The sequence below is a fragment of the Trachurus japonicus genome, chromosome 3 (genome assembly GCF_045865225.1).
Source record: "Trachurus japonicus isolate A0001 chromosome 3, Traja_1.0".
Lineage (NCBI taxonomy): Eukaryota > Metazoa > Chordata > Actinopteri > Carangiformes > Carangidae > Trachurus > Trachurus japonicus.
This window is the reverse complement of record NC_140909.1, coordinates 26,769,780-26,786,759: the sequence shown is the minus strand read 5'-3', so window position 1 is coordinate 26,786,759 and position 16,980 is coordinate 26,769,780. Positions and strand designations below refer to the sequence as shown.

At 44.3% G+C, this 16,980-nt stretch overlaps 2 protein-coding genes and 1 non-coding gene across 4 annotated transcripts in view; 1 reads left to right on the top strand and 2 right to left on the bottom strand.

Moving 5' to 3' along the window:
- Positions 1-1,314: 1,314 nt before the first annotated feature.
- Positions 1,315-1,386, bottom strand: trnaq-cug (transfer RNA glutamine (anticodon CUG)). The gene has a single exon. It is a non-coding gene; the product is annotated as a tRNA-Gln (tRNA).
- Positions 1,387-4,297: 2,911 nt separating this feature from the next.
- Positions 4,298-7,265, bottom strand: LOC146990063 (calcium and integrin-binding family member 2-like). The gene is made up of 6 exons (XM_085768140.1): positions 6,980-7,265; positions 6,620-6,654; positions 5,910-6,021; positions 5,581-5,728; positions 5,305-5,500; positions 4,298-5,208 (listed from the first exon to the last, which is right to left on the bottom strand). Exons 1-6 carry the CDS (start codon positions 7,028-7,030, stop codon positions 5,187-5,189), a joined length of 564 nt encoding a protein of 187 aa, XP_085624266.1. The 5' UTR covers positions 7,031-7,265; the 3' UTR covers positions 4,298-5,186.
- A 1,389-nt stretch (positions 7,266-8,654) lies between these two features.
- Positions 8,655-16,980, top strand: part of LOC146990054 (isocitrate dehydrogenase [NAD] subunit alpha, mitochondrial) — a 242,259-nt gene continuing 233,933 nt past the window's right edge. The window contains exons 1-11 of one of the 2 annotated variants that reach the window (XM_085768235.1): positions 8,655-8,710; positions 9,801-9,860; positions 10,485-10,568; positions 10,659-10,773; positions 10,848-11,035; positions 11,726-11,859; positions 12,488-12,590; positions 12,685-12,749; positions 12,825-12,909; positions 13,009-13,161; positions 13,250-13,362. In XM_085768235.1, coding sequence (XP_085624361.1) covers positions 8,684-8,710; positions 9,801-9,860; positions 10,485-10,568; positions 10,659-10,773; positions 10,848-11,035; positions 11,726-11,859; positions 12,488-12,590; positions 12,685-12,749; positions 12,825-12,909; positions 13,009-13,161; positions 13,250-13,333 — 1,098 coding nt within the window. In that variant the 5' untranslated portion in view covers positions 8,655-8,683 and the 3' untranslated portion in view covers positions 13,334-13,362. Of the gene's footprint in view, positions 8,711-9,800; positions 9,861-10,484; positions 10,569-10,658; positions 10,774-10,847; positions 11,036-11,725; positions 11,860-12,487; positions 12,591-12,684; positions 12,750-12,824; positions 12,910-13,008; positions 13,162-13,249; positions 13,899-16,980 lie in introns of those variants that run through there. The other variant, XM_085768226.1, reaches the window with a different exon arrangement.

The window sequence follows — 16,980 nt, the reverse complement described above, 5'->3', positions numbered from 1 at the left end:
CTGGTTTATAAAATATGTGGTGTGTGCACCAACCCCCCCCCACCACCACCACCACACCACCACCAGCAGCTGCTCTCGGCCAACTGATGGAAATAACTCACATTGTCCAAAGCTCAGTGGGAAAACAGCTGGCTGTGTCACCGAGTCACTGAGTTTAATTCTCACTCACACTCAACAAGAAACACACAAGCACACAAATCCCACAAACCTCATTAATTTATTACCCCACCACCACACACACACCAACATACGCCCACGCATGCATGCACACACACACACACACACACACACACACACACACACACACACACACAAATGCTCTTTTTTCTGCTCTCGCCTCATTTGACCTGTTTCTGTTCCTCAAACTTAAGAGAAACTCTGATTATATTTCAAGGTTTTGGTCTGCGTGTGTGTGCATGTGTGTCATGTTGTAGCAGACGAACAGAAAGTGAATTTCATATTGTTTCCTGTCTTCAGGAGATCTGATCCTCTAAACACATGTTGAGACACTTTGGGACCTCTCTTCGGGGGCCACACTATCATACATCTTACATATCTTACATAATGTCACATCAGCTGAAGTCAGCACCCGAAGCAGAGCTCTGACTTCTGACCTTGTGGCTGCTCTGGACTACGGAGGTTTAAACGTGGTCATGAAGCGAAGCTAACGGCAGAAAAAGGTTGAGGGAGTCTGAAGTTTAAGATTAATGTGAGTATTAACGAGACAAGACAGTTTGATGAAGTCAGCAGAGCCGCTCTGTGGTTCCCCCCATTTCATGTGCACCAAAGAGTCTGTGCTGGCAGAGAGTCTGGATGCAGATGTCTGAACCGTTGGCTCTGTGTGGATGTAGGACGCCTCAGTCTGACTCACTCTGCTCCCACTGAACCTATTACATCACCTGAGCTCAGAGAGTCAGATCCAGAGGAGCTCCACCAAAGTGCCACGAGACGCTCCACCAGGACGCACAGAGGTATAGCTGACCATGGCACGGTTACCTGACAGGAGCTGAATCAGAAATACAGTTGGTGTGTCATGATAGTAATTCTGCTGTGTCATGTTATCAGTGTTGTGTGATACTATTAATGACTTGTCTTGTTAATAATGTTTTGATGGGTTATTATTGCTGTCACTAAAGTTGATGTTTAGTGAGGTGTTAACTGTAGGCTACATTAAAAAATTAGATAGGCTATTACACAGTAAATATACATAAAGAGTGTGACGTCAGGGTGGAGAAATAGTTTCTAGTTTAGTTTAGCCAAGTTGAATGACAAGAACAAAGGGAGAGATCCACGATACGAAGAAAAAAAAAATTCAGGTTCCACCGAGATTTGAACTCGGATCGCTGGATTCAGAGTCCAGAGTGCTAACCATTACACCATGGAACCGGATGAGCTCGGTGAAGAAAGCAAAGAAAATTAAAGTGTGACTCATGGTTTATTGATTCATTCACAAACTCCTATACACACGTTTACGCGCCACTTAAACTCAATGTTTCACAAACGGCCGACGAGCTGTATCATGGTAGACCTACCTGCTGTGAAGACACGACTGGTTCCGGTTAATCATGTTTCTTTTTTGTTTTTTTGTTTGAACTGGTGAATGGTGAATGGTTCCGCCATGACGTGAACAGACATACAAATGTTACAGCTTAAATGTTATTCGTGTTCTTATCAAAGGACGTCTCTGTTCTTACTCATTTATAGCCTATAGCTCACGAGTAAAAAAAACAACAAGTTGTTTCAGTCCCGCTTCTTGTCACCAGAGGGCGGTGTCACACAACAAACCAAACTCTCTCTCTCTCTCTCTCTCTCTGTGTGTGTTTGTGTGGGCAGGTGGGCGATCTGACCGAACCCCTCAGCTCTGCAGGGTCCCGGTGAGTCAAGGAGCAGCAGAGAGAGAGTTTCTAAATTGGCAAACTTGTTTTGAAACTTTCATGACAATAAAGCTTTGAAACTGAATTGAAGTGAGTAACTAACTGGTCGGGGGACATGCAGACTGAGACAGAGAGAGGGACAGACAGAGACAGAGAGAGAGAGAGACGGATGGATGGATGGATGGATGGAGAGACAGAGTGCCATAGGCTACAGACTGAGACAGAGAGAGAGATGGAGAGACAGAGTGACACAGAGAGAGTGAGAGATCATGTTTCCTGTGCCTTTATATAAACAGCAGCAGCAGAGGAAAGTGGCTGAGATCAGATTAATGTGAAACTGGAGCTGAGATGGAAGCATGTGTCCAACCTGCAGGTGAGAGAGTAACCAGACCGTCAGACCACCAGACCACTGGACCATCAGACTATCAGACCAACAGGCCACCAGTCCACAAGACCACTACACCAAGAGACCACCAGACCATCAGACTATCAGACCACTGGACCATCAGACCACCAGATCATCAATCTGTGTCAGACTTAAACCATTAGGTTTTAAAGGCCGGTTCAGCCTCCGATGAAGCTGTAGAAGCTGAGGCTCAGCTGTTCACTGGCTCACCTTCAGACCTGTAGGAGGAACAGGACTCCCTGGCTCATGACTGTATCCCTCCTCCATCCAGCTGATGATGTCACAGGGAAGTTGACCTTTAACCTTTTGGATATAAAATTCCACCTATTTGTTTTATCCACAGAGTTAAACTGTGTCATGAACAGTGACTTAGGGTCCAGGTTCAGAGGTTTGTGAGATCACCGTGACCTTTGATCCGTTCATCTCTGAGTCCAGGTGAATGCGATGCAACTGAGAGACACGTCTCTGCCTGTCAATCAAACATGTCATCTCTGTTTTCTGCTGACTGAAGGTGCTTGTCTGTAGCCAGTGGTGTAGTCTATGTGACACGCAGGTGTAGGCTACTGTACGCAGTATGAAAATGCATTCATATTTCAGTATACACACTACAACAAAACTATACAACTATAGTCTATGTGATACGAACAGTGAGCCCACCCAAAAAGCAATATACCCACTACAACAAATTAGACTACACCACTGTCTGTAGCATAGGTGTCCACTTCTTGTCTCCTGAAGCTTTGACCTTACCCCCCCCCCTCTGAACATGGTGCCGCCTCCCCCCGGTGGAGGCAGCCGGTCTGAGGGCAGGTGTTGCTGCTGCAGCAAGAACAGAGTGGTCGCCACAGTCGGGCGCTCTCAGTAATCAGGATGAATGTGCTGATGGTGCCATGGCGCTGCAGCGACTGGACTCAAGCTGAACTCATCATCCCTCTGAACAGGAACCTGAGCTCAGACTGAGGTGAGTTCACCTGTCTCCATGGTGACTGTATGATCTCATCTAAATTTGCATCAATCTACATCACAACGTGTCACCAAATCAGGCTTTTGGAAAGAAGTTAACCTAATTTAGATGAAGAAGGCAGCGTGACACTGCAGCAGATTACATATCATATTATATTAACACTCCAGACAGTATGGAGTGTCAGTATGGAGTACTGCTACACGAGGAGTACCAGCTCCTGCCCTCTGGGAGACGCTTCAGGGTTCCACGCTGCAGGAAAAACAAATATAAGTTTTCCTTTGTCCCTCACTCCACGGCTCTACTAAACAACTCGCGCTGACCCCCCCCCACCCCCCCCCCACCCCCCCCCCCCACCCCCCCCCCATATCTTAATCATGCACACACATTCACACCCACACATTACGGGATCCCTGGACTCTTGCACACACCTTGACTTTTACTTTTATTTATACGCAGCACAAATTTCCGCAAGGACAATAAAGGTCTTTTAAGTTTTAAGTTTTAAGTTTAAGTATGAAAGGTACATGTCCATGTGTAGAGTGATTGTAGATCGGGTATATATTACGTAATACTGTGAAAGTATGACTGTCTCAGCTGACAGAGAAATGCACTGTAACTAAGTAACTGAGCCTTAAAACCAGCTGTCAGGACTTCTGTTACTTTGTGATGTCACAACAAGGCAATCACCAAGCCCTGCCCACCTGGACCCACCATCCAACATGCTCAGGATTTGGTTTTTTCTGAGTGTTTTACATGGATCTATTATAAAATAATATATAATATAATAATAAGATAATATAATACATCCATGGTGTTTTACCTGAACTCTGCTCTGTTTTATTGGGTCATTCAGAAAACAGTCAGCCAATGAGAGGAAAGACTCAGCGCCTCCTCTTCTCTGACTGGCTGACACCGACCTGATGTTACCAGAGCACCGTGGAAAGACCTGAGAGAGGAGATGTAAAACTATATTGAAATGATTTATATCTTTTCATGGATCAACCCATAAGATAACACAGATGAAGAAACATGGAGATTTTAAAGATTTTAAATAAATGAATAAGAGTTGATTTGAGTATTTGTTTTTTGTAACTGATTGAGGTTGGTGACAGAGTCATTGGTCGAGGCTACACAAATTAATATTCTTGATATATTGATCATTTTTGTCCTTCTGTGTGACAACAGTTGATTACTTTTATCTGCAGACAGTGGGTCAGTGTTGGCATGCAGTTGTCTTCACTGACCTCAGGTTAGTTCACTGTGGTAAGAAGTGTCTGCAGCAACAGAGAAAACCTTTTATTAGACTGAGTGACAGCTGTTATACCAAGTTTATCAAAGCCAAAGTTTACAGGTGAGATGACAGAGCCCTTCCACCAGCTACAGTTACTGTGATTGTCATTATGCACCAGAACGTTTCACTGGACCAGACGTAGAAACAAACACAGCTGGAAGCCATTTACATCATGCACTCAATGAGGAGAGATTGCATAGCTCTTCACTGTTTGCCCTTTAAAATTGTGCTGTTGTGAGAGGACCCACACAGCACTGAAGTCAGAAAAGCCCTGTTCTGTTTCCCCCTCGTCCACCTGCCGTCATCCAGAGTCTCCGCTCAGTCCACAGGAGACATCAGGCTCTCTGGTATAAAATAAGACCCGCCCAAGTCGCCTCAAAACATCCAGGGTAATTAAAGAGGAGGGTTTCATGCATTAACGAGTTTCCCTTTAAAATGTCTCCACTGTCTTTGTGAGCTTCAGCTGGCAGTCGCTGACCAGATGTGGTGTTGGAGGAAGACTCCCCCGACAGGTGATAGAAAGGACAGGCACTGAGTTGAGGTGGGTCTGAGGTTCAGGAGGAGGCGGACTCTGGAGGGTTAAATCCGGTTTGGACCAGGAAACTGCATCAAAGTGGAGACGTCTCTCCTCTGCAGGATCTCGGCTGCATCTCATATTCGAACGTGGAAATTACTGCGGACATAAAACAGAGACTAGCCTCAGACAACAACTCATTGCATACCTGTCTGTGGTTCTTCTTATGATGTGAGTGCAGCTTTGCATCTGTACCTCAGGAAGTCCGGAGCCTTGGAGATCATGTTCTCAAAGTCGGAGAAGGAGAGCTTGCTGTCTCCGTCCAGATCGGCCTCCTCGATGGCTTTGTCACAGACCAGCGCCACTTCCTCTGGGGTCAGCTCTCCTTTGGTCAGCTTGTTCAGCGTCTTCTCCAGGTCCTCCTTACAGATGAAGTTGTCCCTGTTGAAGTCTGCAACAGAACCAGGATGTTACCCAAAGATCAGCCGACACACAGTTTCTCAGAGGATACGAGGATCTGGTAGATCTTACCGTAGATCTTGAAGGCGTAGATGGTCTTGAGCTCTCTGGGTGAAGTTTCACAGAGAGCAGAGAACATGTCCACAAAGTCGTTGAAGCTTAGGTTCCCACGTCCGTCCTCGGAGAACGTCTCCACGATCCTGTCTCTGAATGGGTTTTCCTGTCAGAGCATCAGCACAACAACTCTCTGAGCTTCTGTCCAGTGAGTGATCGGGGGTGGTATTAATGAAAGGTTTGTCTTTCTTTTAGATTTAGTTTAATGGTAAAAACTGGTAACATGGTTCAAACAGTCGCTCACATGATAACAACCTGTTGAAAACAGTTGGACAGGGTCTCTCTACCTTCAGCTCCGGCATGGTGACGATGAGTGTTAGAGGGACTCTGATGTCGGGGTTGTTGGTGTAGTCCAGAGGAACTAGATGAGGAGCCAGCTCACGATACCTTCCATGTAACCTGCAACAGAGGAAGAGGGGTAAACACAGCAGCTACCATCGCACATGGGGGTTACCATGGCAACAGCACGTCCGTCTGTCTGTCTAGTTTTGATTCATGCTAAAACAGGATCTTATTAACAAGGAAACTTAGAAAACAGGAGGCTGCTCAGTGAGGTTGCGCCGTTCCTCTGGAGCTTTATTGTGGAGGCGCAGCAGAAGCTGTTATGACATCATCAGAGGTGGGTTTGAAGTTTTTTATTCTTCCTATCCTGTTTGTAGTTTTCTCATTCTGTAGTTCCTGTGATCATGTTCATTTTGTGGTTCTCTATATTTCCTGTGGTTTTGTAGTTCTCAGTTTGTAGCCTATTTCCTATTATGTTTTAGTTGTTTCCATCTGGTGGAAAACATTGGAAACAAGTAATTTTCTTTTTTTGTTGTTGTTTTTTACAAATAACTACATAAATAAATAAATGATGTGATCAATAATCAGGAGTTGCATCCGGTGCTCACGGAGGCTCTATGACACTGTAACTGTGGGGCCGTGGCTGGTGTGACTCCACCTGCCACCTGACTCTGACGTGATGGACGTATAACACTGTAACATGCTGGGAACTCACCGCATGATCTCTTTCCTGGTAAAGAAGGTGCAGTCCTGTAAACAAACGAACAAACCAACAGGTAAACTAATTAGTAGACAGATGATGGTGATGAGTCAGAGCTGCTGAACCTCAGGGAGGATCTGCTTTCACACCATCAGTCAGCATCACAACAGCAGGATGCAGAGGGAGGCTGGAGCTCAGCCAATCAGCAACAGGAGAGACTCACCCTGCTCTATTCTACTGTGCTCTACTGTTTTCTACTGCACATCCCTGCCACAAGTGAAATTAAACCGTGTTATTTCAGTTCACATGGTGTTTCTGCTCTGGTGCCCGTGGTTGTGTTTGCGGGGTGAATGCGCGTCTGCGGGTCTGAGTCACCTGATACGCCTCCAGCTGCTCCTCGGTGAAGGTTGTCTGCTTGTTGCCCATCCTTTTCGGCTGACTCTCCCATCACACAGCTGCATCACACTGCAGCTTCCCGCGGCTCTCACGTCCGTCTAAATCTTTCTAAGACGACATGTTCGAGTCCAGCAGCTGCTCCACACACAGCCCGATCCTGGTCCTGCTCCTGGTTTGGATCTGGATCTGGGTCTGGGTCTGGTCTTGTCCTCCCCCTAGGTGCCGCGGATCTCTGAGCTGCAGAGGAGAAGGTGATTTTGACGCCTCAGCGATGGGAGGCGGTGCGGGGAGCAGCCTGCTGCTTTCAGGAGCTCCTCGTAAAATCCAGCTTCCATAGGGCAAAAAAAGCCAAGTTAGTTACCACCACGGTGAATGAAGATCGTCTGTCAGCGGTTAAACTGAGAGTCCACCTGCAAGAGACAGAGACACTGTAGCCTGAATAGAGACAAATAGCTAGAATTAGTAGTTAACAGTTCAATAAATCATTTTTCAACAGTTGTTTAATTAAACCCCTCAAACACAACAGGAGCCTACAAATATTCTACAGGCTACAGTCATGAACGAATAAAACACACTGTGTGACTCTTTGGTGTGAGTTTTCTGATGTTTCATTCAGTCAAAAATTAACTAATTAATTAATCAATTAGAATTAATGATTAGATTCAGGATTTATAATCTTATAGTTTCCCCTCTATCTGCAATAATAACAATAGGCTAATAGCCTAATTGTACTGATAATAATAATACTAGTATTAGTAACAAGAACAATATTGTTGTTGTTAGAGCTTACTGCAGTACAGATGTGATAGCCAGCTGTTACAGCCTCGCCCTCAGCTCCTGATTAACACGAATTAAAACTAAATCTTCAAAAACCTTCAGATCTGGCAACCCACACTGTCGCTGGTCCCTTGACGTCACGCTGTCGCCAATGACGTCACTTACTTCCTCTCGGCGCCAAAGATCGTCTATCGCCGCGTTGATCAATCACTACATTTACAATCTTATTCTTGTGAGATATACATTTACACAAAATGTATGTTACAGTTTTAAATGAACGAATAATATAATTAAAAGACATAAAATGAATAAAAACTGAAACAATAACACAAACAACAGCTCTTTTTTATTGTATTTTATTTTATTTTACCATGTACATAATAAACAGAAAACATTTATTTTTGATTTGATTACTGGTTATTGATTGAACTACTACTTTATACACGTGAAATGATAAATCAGCTTACAGGAGATGAACTAACTACAAAATGTTCTAAGTCCTGTAAAAATAATAAACTAGATTTGGTGCTCTTTGTAAATCATCGATTGATTATACTCATTTGTTGATACGTTGGTTCTGATTGTGATGTCATTTCGGACTTTTCTACGTGTTTTTTTTCCTTTATTTTCAAACAACAATGAAATATTGAAGAAAATAAACAGCTGGGAATAGCCACTAGCTAGAAAATAGAAGCTCCCACAGCAGTGACATCACTGAAGCGCTGTTTATATATTTATACATGTCGATAATGAAGATGATGGCCAATAATATCTTTGGTATAACTTTTACTTTACCAGTGACTGCACTTCCTGGTCGAGCTGACGCGCATCCGTCCGCCTGCGCGGCTCGGAGGAAAGCGTCAGAGTGAGAGCTCGCCACAGAGGATCTTTGTCCCGGAGTGCAGTATGGCCGGCAACGTGTGGAGGTCAATGGTGAGAAAAAGATGCTTTAAACCCCGTTATCGTGTCGTCGTTTAGCCGCGGACTCACTGTGTGACTGTAGCCGCTGAAGTGTCTCCGTGTCCGGTCGTTGTGTGGTCTCTGTCCCGGTGTTTCTCCCGCTGCCGTCAGCGGGTTAGCATGTTAGCGTGTTAGCATGTGAGCTAGGTGTGTGTCCTTCAGCATGACGGCAGCCAGGTAGCGGAGCGGCGACCGGTTTTATCAACCTGACACTCCCGACTTACGTACCGTTACTTACTGTCACCGGCGTCGTGAAGTTTCCACTGCATTGAAAGGACCACCGGGACACCGGGACCCCGGGACACCGGGCACCGGGCTGGAGGCTCCGGTCAGGCTGTACCGCTGCTGGGACGCGGCCGTGAATCAAACTCCGATAAAAAAAAACAAAAAAAACATCATCTAATGTAAAGTTTCTTAGCTCTCTGGTGAAAATCTGTACGGAACAGCTCAAAGCAAACCACAGGTGCTCGGTTGATTCGGCCTGCGTCAAATCTCTAAATCCAGCAGTGATTGTAATGAACATGTAAATAGATATGAATGGGTCCTGTAGGTAAATGGACACTCAGCTCTTGGACTGAACCAGAGGTGCAGTCCAATGTTGTCCTCCTGGATAGACAGAGTAAATAGAAAACATGAAAACAACACTATTAACACTATTAAATGTACCCGAGACGGGAATGTTCACTACGAAACACTGTTTAACTTTACTTCAGCGATCTGACTTCAGGTGTACGACTGAACACTTTAAGAATAAAACAGCTGATCATCAGGAGGTTTTAAACCTCAGAGCAGAATACAATGTTTTTTTTCCATTCTTTATTTTTCCACTTTCAGTGAAGGAGAATCACATGTGAAGGTCAAAGTGATGTTTGTCTCCACTGACATTAAAGAATGGAGCCACTTAGATATCAACACACTTGTCTGGGCTCAGTTCATCTCGTCTTAATCTCAGGACCAAGGCCGCAGCTCAGTGTGCTGTTCACAAACCTGAGACTTTTAATGCGTCTCAGGCTGCATGTGTGTTTTTTATGCATTGAAGTGACCTTCATGTTGTCTCCTCCAGCTGGCGGTGGGGGGTGCGGTGAGGAGACCCGCACTGTCTTCAGCTTCCTTTTCCAGAGGGGTGAGTAGTTCAGGGTCCTCCAACCTGACACCAACACACACACACACACAGCTACACACTCTCACGTGTCCACATCAATGTCCCTGTGGAAACATGGTGGCAGCTCACCAGCTTACACCCCAATGATCAGAAGAAGAAAAAGTGACTCTAAACAGCTGCAGTCGAAATGAAGACTCTAAGCCATGAAGCACAGATTTACAATATGGATCAATTAACAGTCGCTAGTTGTTCTGAAACTTGATGAAGGCAATGGATCAAAAGTTAAATCAACAATGGGCTCATGGTTTGAGGCATGTTTCAGTCTGAACCGTGAGTCACTCGCTCATCAGTTTCTCAGGTAAAATGTCTGATTGTCTGTTCAAATATCAAAGCTGAAAATCACGCTCTGGTAGGGTGGCAACACAGAGCTCAGTGCAGGAAACAAGAAACATGTGATATTTATAATCAGTTGATCAACAGTGTTGACAGTGTTTTGATAGCGTCAGTTCAGGATGTAGTTACGTCTGGACTGAACCCAGATCAGTTTCCATATAAATGCCAATGTTGTAACACATTTTAAACAGTAACCCCCAATAAAAACATGAATTAAATCAGATTAAAATATCTCGTCATCTCTGCCCACAGATGCAGACGGTCACGCTGATCCCCGGCGATGGGATCGGACCGGAGATCTCATCCGCCGTGATGAAGATCTTTGAAGCAGCCAAAGTGAGTGCGATCAGAGTCTGATTGAGGGGGTGGGGCCTCTTCCCTCAGGTGTGTCGGAGACAATCAGCTGGTTGTGTTTGTGTCCTTCAGGCTCCCATCAGGTGGGAGGAGAGGAATGTGACGGCCATCAAAGGACCTGGCGGCAGATGGATGATTCCTCCTGACGCTAAAGAGTCGATGGACCGGAGCAAGATCGGCCTGAAAGGTGCGAGTCCGCCTCAGGTGCGCGAGTAGATCTGTAAGTCCAGGTCTCACCCGCCCACTCTCTGTCTCCTGCAGGACCCCTGAAGACGCCCATTGCTGCGGGACACCCCTCCATGAACCTGCTGCTCAGAAAGACCTTCGACCTCTACGCCAACGTGCGCCCCTGCGTCTCCATCGAGGGCTACAAGACCCCGTACACCGACGTCAACCTGGTCACCATCCGGGAGAACACAGAGGGCGAGTACAGCGGCATCGAACACGTGGTGAGTGGACACGTGCCTGTTGAGTAACCGTAACGATGGGACGGCAGTCTGCTGAGGTTAGACCCGGTCTGATGTCACAACAGAGCAGCAGTGACACGGAGGGAAACTTTTCTGTTCTCCTTCGATGTTGATATCAGATTTAACAGCAAGCTAAACCTTTCCGCACCTCCAAGGTTATTATTGGCAGGATTTTTAATGAAGAAAACGTGAAAACTGAAACAATAAAGGATACATACACAAAATCAGTTGTAATGTTCCTTTACAGACCCTTATACATGATACGGGTGATAACTTATTCTAACTGCACATGTTACGTAAAATACTATATAATAATGTTATCCCAAATCAAATTCCTTCAATATTCATATTACAAAATAAATCTTATGACTATGAATAAATCTACTTACTGTCAATGCCACGCAAAGAGAAGTGATACTGGATGTAGAGGGATTGCTCTCTTTTTCCTATGCACACCAAGAAACTAGCAAACTCTAGCATATATTTAACGTCTGTCTCTCTTCGCTACCAAAATAAAAGCTTACATTTCAAAATAAAACAATACACAATTTGATGTTACACCACAGAAACTGTTAGCGTAGACTACAGGACATTGTTGCTCAGTGGAAAGATCGGTGAGGGTCAGTCTAACGTCCATTTTGGCTGAATCTGTGTCCTGTGTCCCCGCTGCAGATCGTGGACGGTGTGGTTCAGAGCATCAAGCTGATCACAGAGGACGCGAGCAGACGGATCGCTGAGTACGCCTTCGAGTACGCCAGGAACAACCAGAGGGCGAGTGTGACCGCCGTACACAAGGCCAACATCATGTGAGTCAGTCGGGCGCTGATCGGTCAGTGTTGGGCACGTTACTTTAAAAAAGTAATTAGTTATAGTTATTAGTTACTTTCCCCAAAAAGCTAGTTAGTAACTGAGTTACTACATGATAAAAGTAATTAATTATAAGGAAAGTAACTTTTGTGTTCCTTTTTCATAAAATGCTCAAATATGTCAAATTACTTGGACTTCCCTCCGTAACCCACGTTTATCTAACCACTGAAATAACCAACTCAGTCCACACAGGCCGGCTCCATGACGCGCCGTATCACTCCTCCTCTTCCACACGCCGCTAATCTAAAGAGTTGGGTAGTTCCAGATAAACACTCTTTTCCAACCAGTTGATGAACTGAAAATAATGTGTATATAACATCCTACACTTTAACGGGTGTATTATTTTTTGATGGGACTTTTGGAGTCAAGTTACAGCGTAACTGCGCATTTTATTGTTAGTAATGATAACGACGGGGGAAACAGTAACTTTTTGATTATACGTTACTGGAACGCAGTTTGTTTATAACGCTGTTATTCCCATCGCTGGTGATCGGTCAGTTATTGGTCAGTGATCAGTATCCTCCAGTCATTATGTATCTGTCTCTCTCTGCCCCCCCCCCCCTTCAGGAGGATGTCTGATGGTCTGTTTCTGAGAAAATGTCGTGAGGTTGCAGAGAACTACAAAGACATCAAGTTCACTGAGATGTACCTGGACACTGTGTGTCTCAATGTGAGTCACTGTGACATCATCACACGAGTGTGTGTGTAAGAGTGAGTGAGTGTGCGTGTGCATGTTTAACACCTGTCTTGCTCTGGTTCTTCAGATGGTTCAGGATCCGACCCAGTTCGACGTCCTGGTCATGCCGAACCTGTACGGAGACATCCTGAGGTGAGTGTGTCACTGTTGCAGGGTCAGAGGTCACCTTCAGGGGGGCGTGGCTAACTGTGCAGGTGTGTGTTTCAGTGACCTGTGTGCTGGTCTCATCGGAGGTCTCGGGGTCACGCCTAGTGGGAACATCGGCGCGAACGGAGTCGCCATCTTTGAATCGGTGCGTTCAGTTCATTTAGATAAAACAAATTTAGAAATGTGTTTAAAACAGGAGACAATGTCCCTGATTTGTGTGTGTGTGTGTGTGTGTACGCTGCAGGTCCACGGCACAGCCCCAGACATTGCCGGCCTGGACATGGCGAACCCGACTGCCCTGTTGCTCAGTGCCGTCATGATGCTGCGTCACATGGGTCTCCATGACTACGGCAACAAAATCCAGGCAGCGTGCTTTGACACCATCAGAGAAAAGAAGGTGAGGCCGTCTTCAACCCCTCGTGTCTGTTCTTTCTGTTTGATCCGTTCTGCCGTTCTAACAACGTGAACGTCTGTCGTTGTCTCAGGTGCTGACAAAGGACCTGGGAGGAAACTCCAAGTGTTCAGAGTTTACAGCCGATATCTGCCGTCGCATCCAGGACATGGACTGAAGCTCCAGAGACGGAGCTGCTGTGGGAGTGTCCTCCCACCTGGACCACTGACATCACTGACCCCCGCCCCTGCCGGCTGGTTGTATCTGTGCAGCCGGTGGGAGCGGAGGCTGCTGGGGGACTCCTGAGCTGCAGTTTTTTTTTTTTGCTTTCACCCGTATTTACCTGTCTTATCTGTCTTGTGAGGAGATGATGATGTAAGGGGGCGGGGCTTCTGCAGCAGCTTCTTGTATACGTCACACTCTGAGCAAACATGCGCACAATTTTGACATGACCAAGGAGGAATCATTTCAGGAGAGTTTCTTTGTCACAAGGATATCATCATTACATTACCAATACAACAGTTACATTAATAATAATAATAATAATAATAACAATAACAATAATGATATCACTCCACCTCTGTTTTTAGACAGTTGGGATATTTGCTATTTTTTTTAACGGTGGTCCACTGTAACCGCAACTATTATTTATTATTTCTTCTTCCTGTTACTGTGTCCTGCTGCTCTCTTCAGTCTCTCACATCCAGAAGGATGAGGTTTCTATAAAGGAAGGTAGAGCCACACATCTGCTCCTGTCTTTGTCTCCAACACAACACACACATCCACCATTATTACTAGTTTATTATGAATGGGTGATGTTTTACTAAACCTAGTGAAAGAACGACACAGGAAATTCAGAGACCTGCTAAAACATGTCCTTATTAATAAACCAAGCAAACCAGTTTTTCTCATGAACTTTACAAAGTAGTAACCCACATCAGACCAGGATTTACTCCGCCTCATAACCTTTGAATCAGCTCCAGTTCTCCTCGTATCCTTAAGCCGTGGGTTAGAGAGGAACTTATCACTGGGTGTCCTCACAAAGGTCAAAGACATCTTACATCGTGCATAGTTGGTGACAGATGGTACACTATAGAAACAGATTTGTAAATTAAAAAATTCATTAAATTATTATTAAAGCAGACATCCTCATGAGGCCAAGAGCACAAAACACTTAACAAGTGTTCTGAAAGGGTTAAGTTTCCTTAGAATTAAATCTTGTGAGTATTTAAGGTTTTTCTCCTTCGTGTTATATTGTAAGAATCACTTAATGTCAGAGGATACTGAGAAGATCTTCCCTAAACAACAGGATGTGATATCAGCATATTTAATGTCACCTGCTGCTTCCTTATATGATGAGGGTTTGACAGCTCTGCTACCGGTACATATTTATTGAATTAAGGAAACATGTTAAGGAATTACATGTCAGACTTATAAAACATAAGGTGTTTTCTGCTGCTCAATAGATAGATATTTCATTCTCTCCTTCAAGATGATCAGACCCTATTTTTTTCCCGCCCTGCACCGCGTCCACTCCGGATTCTGGTTCCTCCAAACTGGCAGCCCACACGCACGCACACACCCGGAGGGCGACGTCACAGGGCCACGCCCCCTGCCTCTCAGCCGCTCCAAGCTGCTGTTAGACGGACCGGAAACACGGCGGACTTGCCTTCAAAATCAAAGCCACCATTGAATCAAACTCGAGGAGATTTCGTCTTAATCCAGTACACTAGGTGAACTTTGTCTGGAGCCAAAGACAACTGACGCTTACCGACGTAAATGTGACTGAACTCATCTGTCAGTTTTAAGGCTTCAAGAGGGTTAGCACTTGTCTGCATGGTACAATCAGAATCAGTGTATGTAAGTAGGCTATGTGCACACATACAAGGAATTTGACTCCGGTTTTGCATTACTCTTTGTACGTACATGTAAAAAGCAACTGAACAGTAAGTTAAAGAATACAAAAATAGTTAAAGTGTCTAGACTGTACTGTTCAATAGGCCTAGTGCAAATAGACACAGAGGTATATAGGACTAAATGTGTATGAATATGAGTAGGGTGGATTCGCCTAATGTGGGACACTGCCTAATGTGGGACACTTAAGCTTAAATGGGTGTAGGTCTTCCTATAGCAAAAGAAAGTTAATGTAAATGTGGTCTCACACAAGCTGTGATATTGCATTATCAAAATCACATGACATCTCAAATGTCCAATCATAGGTTTGGGAGGGACAGCCTTCAAACCGGAGGCACCCTGTGTGAAGACCACCAAAATCATAGGTACTTAGGGTTTGGACAAAAATAATGTTAAGGCCATAATTTATTAAAAAAAACAAAATGATTGCAATTTTTTGTCAAAATGTGTTTATAATATGTTGATGCATTAAAATATATCTTAATATGGTGTAACCATTCTCAATATTTAGGATTTTGATCAACATTTCTACTGTCCCACTTTAGGAAACATGCTTTCCTAAAGCGGGACAGGTGTTTTTTCCTAATGTGGGACAGTGCTTTTCCAGGTAAAACTAATAGGTTGAACAATAACAATGGTTGTTTACATGGCTTTATTGTTATAATGCACTGTTTTGAATATTTTACAACAAAAGAAAATTATATTTATTAACTGGAAGTGGTCATAATACTGTTAAAGGAGTAAATGGCTCTGAATTTTTTTCTTTCTTGTTTCTAAATCTTGTCTTTTTTGATAATGTTCATGAAAAATGTTGTGTTTAGAAGTAATCAAAGGATAGCACATTACTGATTAATTAAATTGAATGTATTTCAGATCACAGTGGCAAAAAAGAGTAAGGCAATGAGACAAAATCAGGGAAAGAAAGCAAGTGAACTCAACCAGTGGAAAAAAGACAGAATGAGGGGAGACATTACTGAATATAGGGAGATCACTGAGGATGGTGGCGTCCCACAATTGAAGTTGTTGACCAGGGCTTGGAATGACCCTAGCGAAGGGTAAAAGGTCACGTCCACCACACAATTGGTAGAAAACCATTAATACTATAGAAGATGAAGCAGAACTAGGACAATAAGTGATATTATTGAACACTGGTTTGCAATCTAGCATTTATCATGTAAATTAAGATGACTTTTAAACAGACTTTTTAGTGTCCCACATTAGGAGCATGACTGTCCCACATTAGGGAACGGAAATTGCCGCAAAAAACTTTGCAATAAGAGTTGAAATATGTATGGTATTTCTTTTAGGAGTGTGAAATCAGAATTTTCTCTGTGGATTCCATTAGATCACAACCTAAGGATTTCAGAATGGTACAGGATGTAGATTGAAAGTGTTTGCTTCATATCACAATATACACCAGAAGTCTAAATTGCAAAAAATGTCCCACATTAGGCGAATTCACCCTATGTGTATGTTTTATATATCTACATATTTATAGAAGAATTTGTATAGCTACATACAGCGAGCAGGATATATAGGCTATAACAGTGTGTGTTGACATTAAATGATAGTAAAGATACAGGAACAGGGCCAAGCCAACCCTAGGATTTTGGTGGCCCTAAACAAGATTTTGTTTGTGGCCCTGCAAAACACTCCAAGCACAAACACCAAATCATCATCTCCACTTTCGAAAGGAGCCAGCTGAGGTGGCTTGGGCATCTGTTTCGGATGCCTCTTGGACGCCTCCCTGGGGAGGTGCTGTAGGCATGTCCCACCGGGAGGAGGCCTCAGAGAAGACCCTGGACACGCTGGAGGAGCTATGTCGCTCGACAGGCCTGGGACTGCCTTGGGATGGATGGATGGTTATTGACACTGAATGACATTAGTGTTCCCTTAATCCTCATTTACCGT

Coding starts and splice junctions, on each gene's coding strand:
- LOC146990063 (XM_085768140.1), bottom strand. CDS start 7,030: ATGGGCAACAAGCAGACAACCTTCACCGAGGAGCAGCTGGAGGCGTAT. Junction 6,655..6,979: donor AGCAGCTGGAGGCGTATCAG/GTGACTCAGACC, acceptor GTTTGTTTACAG/GACTGCACCTTCTTTACCAG. Junction 5,729..5,909: donor TCACCATGCCGGAGCTGAAG/GTAGAGAGACCC, acceptor ATGCTCTGACAG/GAAAACCCATTCAGAGACAG.